Source organism: Octopus bimaculoides, chromosome 5, assembly GCF_001194135.2.
Source record: "Octopus bimaculoides isolate UCB-OBI-ISO-001 chromosome 5, ASM119413v2, whole genome shotgun sequence".
In the NCBI taxonomy this organism is placed as follows: Eukaryota; Metazoa; Mollusca; class Cephalopoda; order Octopoda; family Octopodidae; genus Octopus; species Octopus bimaculoides.
Genome location: NC_068985.1, coordinates 39,731,963 through 39,734,010, shown reverse-complemented (window position 1 = coordinate 39,734,010; position 2,048 = coordinate 39,731,963). Strand labels below are relative to the sequence as shown.

Genomic DNA, 2,048 nt, shown 5'->3' with positions numbered 1-2,048 from the left:
CACACACACACACACACACACACACACACACACACACACACACACGCGCAAACATATATTCATTTGTGATATATCACCTCTATAGATGTACCTTGTTTTTTATTTCTAGCAACTCGTAGCAGTTGTCAACATTTTGCATGTAGTGAAGAATTATGTGTACGAACAACAAATTAAGTCCAGTGAATAAATTATTTTTTATTTATGAAACGATTCACTCTTTTGCTTACTTCAAAGGCATACACGTTCCTTTTGCATCTGTTTACCATGATACACATCATTTAACCACTACAGGGTTGCTATTGCTGTTGTTACTGTTCCTACTGCTGATACTGTTACTTCTACTGATGTAATATAACAACAGGCACCGTATAATATCCTACCTAAAGCACTTTTTATACAGTAAAAAGAACAGCATCAAAACAAGCCGCAGCACAACTCCAAGGCACACATAGCAGCGCTCGGTAGTGCAGTGAAACCACGTGATAAAAACTACTGATTAATAATAATAATATCGATTATTTTTCATTTATAACATACCTTGTCAATTTATGCACACGTTTCCGATTAGTTAACGAAGGCAGCCAACACCGAAATTTTTCGAAACTTATTTTCCTGATGTATGTTTGGTTGATATTGTTGTTGCTGCTGCTGTTGCTGTTGTTGTTGTGACTGTTGTTGCTGTTATTATTGTTGGTGTTGTTGACGATATTGCTATTTTTGTTATTGATGTGAAACTGTTCGAAAGAATTCTTCATATCTTGCAGATCTTGTTTCAGTGTATCGATTTGTTTGTGAAGCCCGTTATAAGAACGGACTTGCGATGTCAAACAAGTAACGTTATGTGACAAACTAACAATATTCGATTCAAGCCGCTGAAATTTCCTCTTTGTGTGTCTGTTAATTAATTGAAAAAAAAAGAGAAAAATTGTTAATTAATTGAAAGAAATAGAGAAAAATTGTAAGTGGTAATTTAAAAATATCATCATAATCCTCCTTACATGAGATAGAGCAGAGATAGAGCTGACATTGTAAAATTTACATATTGTAAGATGGCTATGATTACCACTGTAAGGCTGACTTCTATATGAAACTATTAATCAAATATAGGCAAAAAGATAAAAAGAACTCAGATGACATAACACGAAGAAATAACATTGACACAAACAGCAAAATTCCATCATCATTTGGCACAAAACCAGGAATTTTGAGCGGGGAGAGAAGTTGATTGCATCGATCCCTATTCCTGATTGGTACTCTATTTTTATCGACCCCGAAAAAATGAAATGCAAAGTCGACCTCGGCGTAATTTGAACCCAGAATGTAAAGAGCCAGGAGAAGTGCCGCTAAGCCTTTTGGCTCACTTGCTAATGACTCTGTCAGTTCGATGCCTTAAATAAATAAGTAATAACTCTTTCTAATTTTGTCAGTGATTTTGAAGGGAGGAGCACGTTGAAAATATCAGCCTCAGTACTTGGCTGGTACTTTATTTTATCGACCCCGAAAGTGTGAAAGGCAAAATCGATCTCGGTAGAATTTTCACTCAGAATTTAACGAGCCTGAAGAAATGTCGAACTTGCTAACGATTTTACCAGCTTACCGCCTTAAATAAATAATAGTCTTTTCTACTATAGGCACAAGGCCTGAAATATTGGGAGAGGGAGTTAAGTCGATTACATCGACCCCAATACTCAACTGGTACTTTTTTTATCGACACCCTCAAAAAAGAATGTAGAGACGAACGAAATGCCGCAAAGCATTTTGTCCAATATGCTAACGATTCTGCCAGCTGGCCGCCTTAAATAAATGAATAAATAAATAAATGAATAAATGAATGAATAAATGAATGAATAAACAATCCTTTCTATTATAGGTATAAGGCTTGAAATATTGGGGAAGGGAGTTAAGTCGATTCCATCGACCCCAGTGCTGAACTGGTATTTACTTTATCGTCCTAGAAAGGACGACAAAAGGCAAAGTCGACCTCGGCCAACGATTCTATCAGCTCACCAATAATAATAATAATAATAATAATAATAATAATAATAATA

At 35.5% G+C, this 2,048-nt stretch overlaps 1 protein-coding gene across 4 annotated transcripts in view; it reads right to left on the bottom strand.

Annotated features, from left to right (window-relative positions):
- LOC106874097 (putative uncharacterized protein DDB_G0291812) overlaps window positions 1–2,048 on the bottom strand; it is a 45,503-nt gene that overhangs the window by 4,637 nt on the left and 38,818 nt on the right. For all 4 annotated transcript variants that reach the window (XM_052968328.1, XM_052968327.1, XM_014921702.2 and 1 more), the window contains one exon: window positions 538–894. In XM_052968328.1, coding sequence (XP_052824288.1) covers window positions 538–894 — 357 coding nt within the window. The remainder of the gene's footprint in view (window positions 1–537; window positions 895–2,048) is intronic.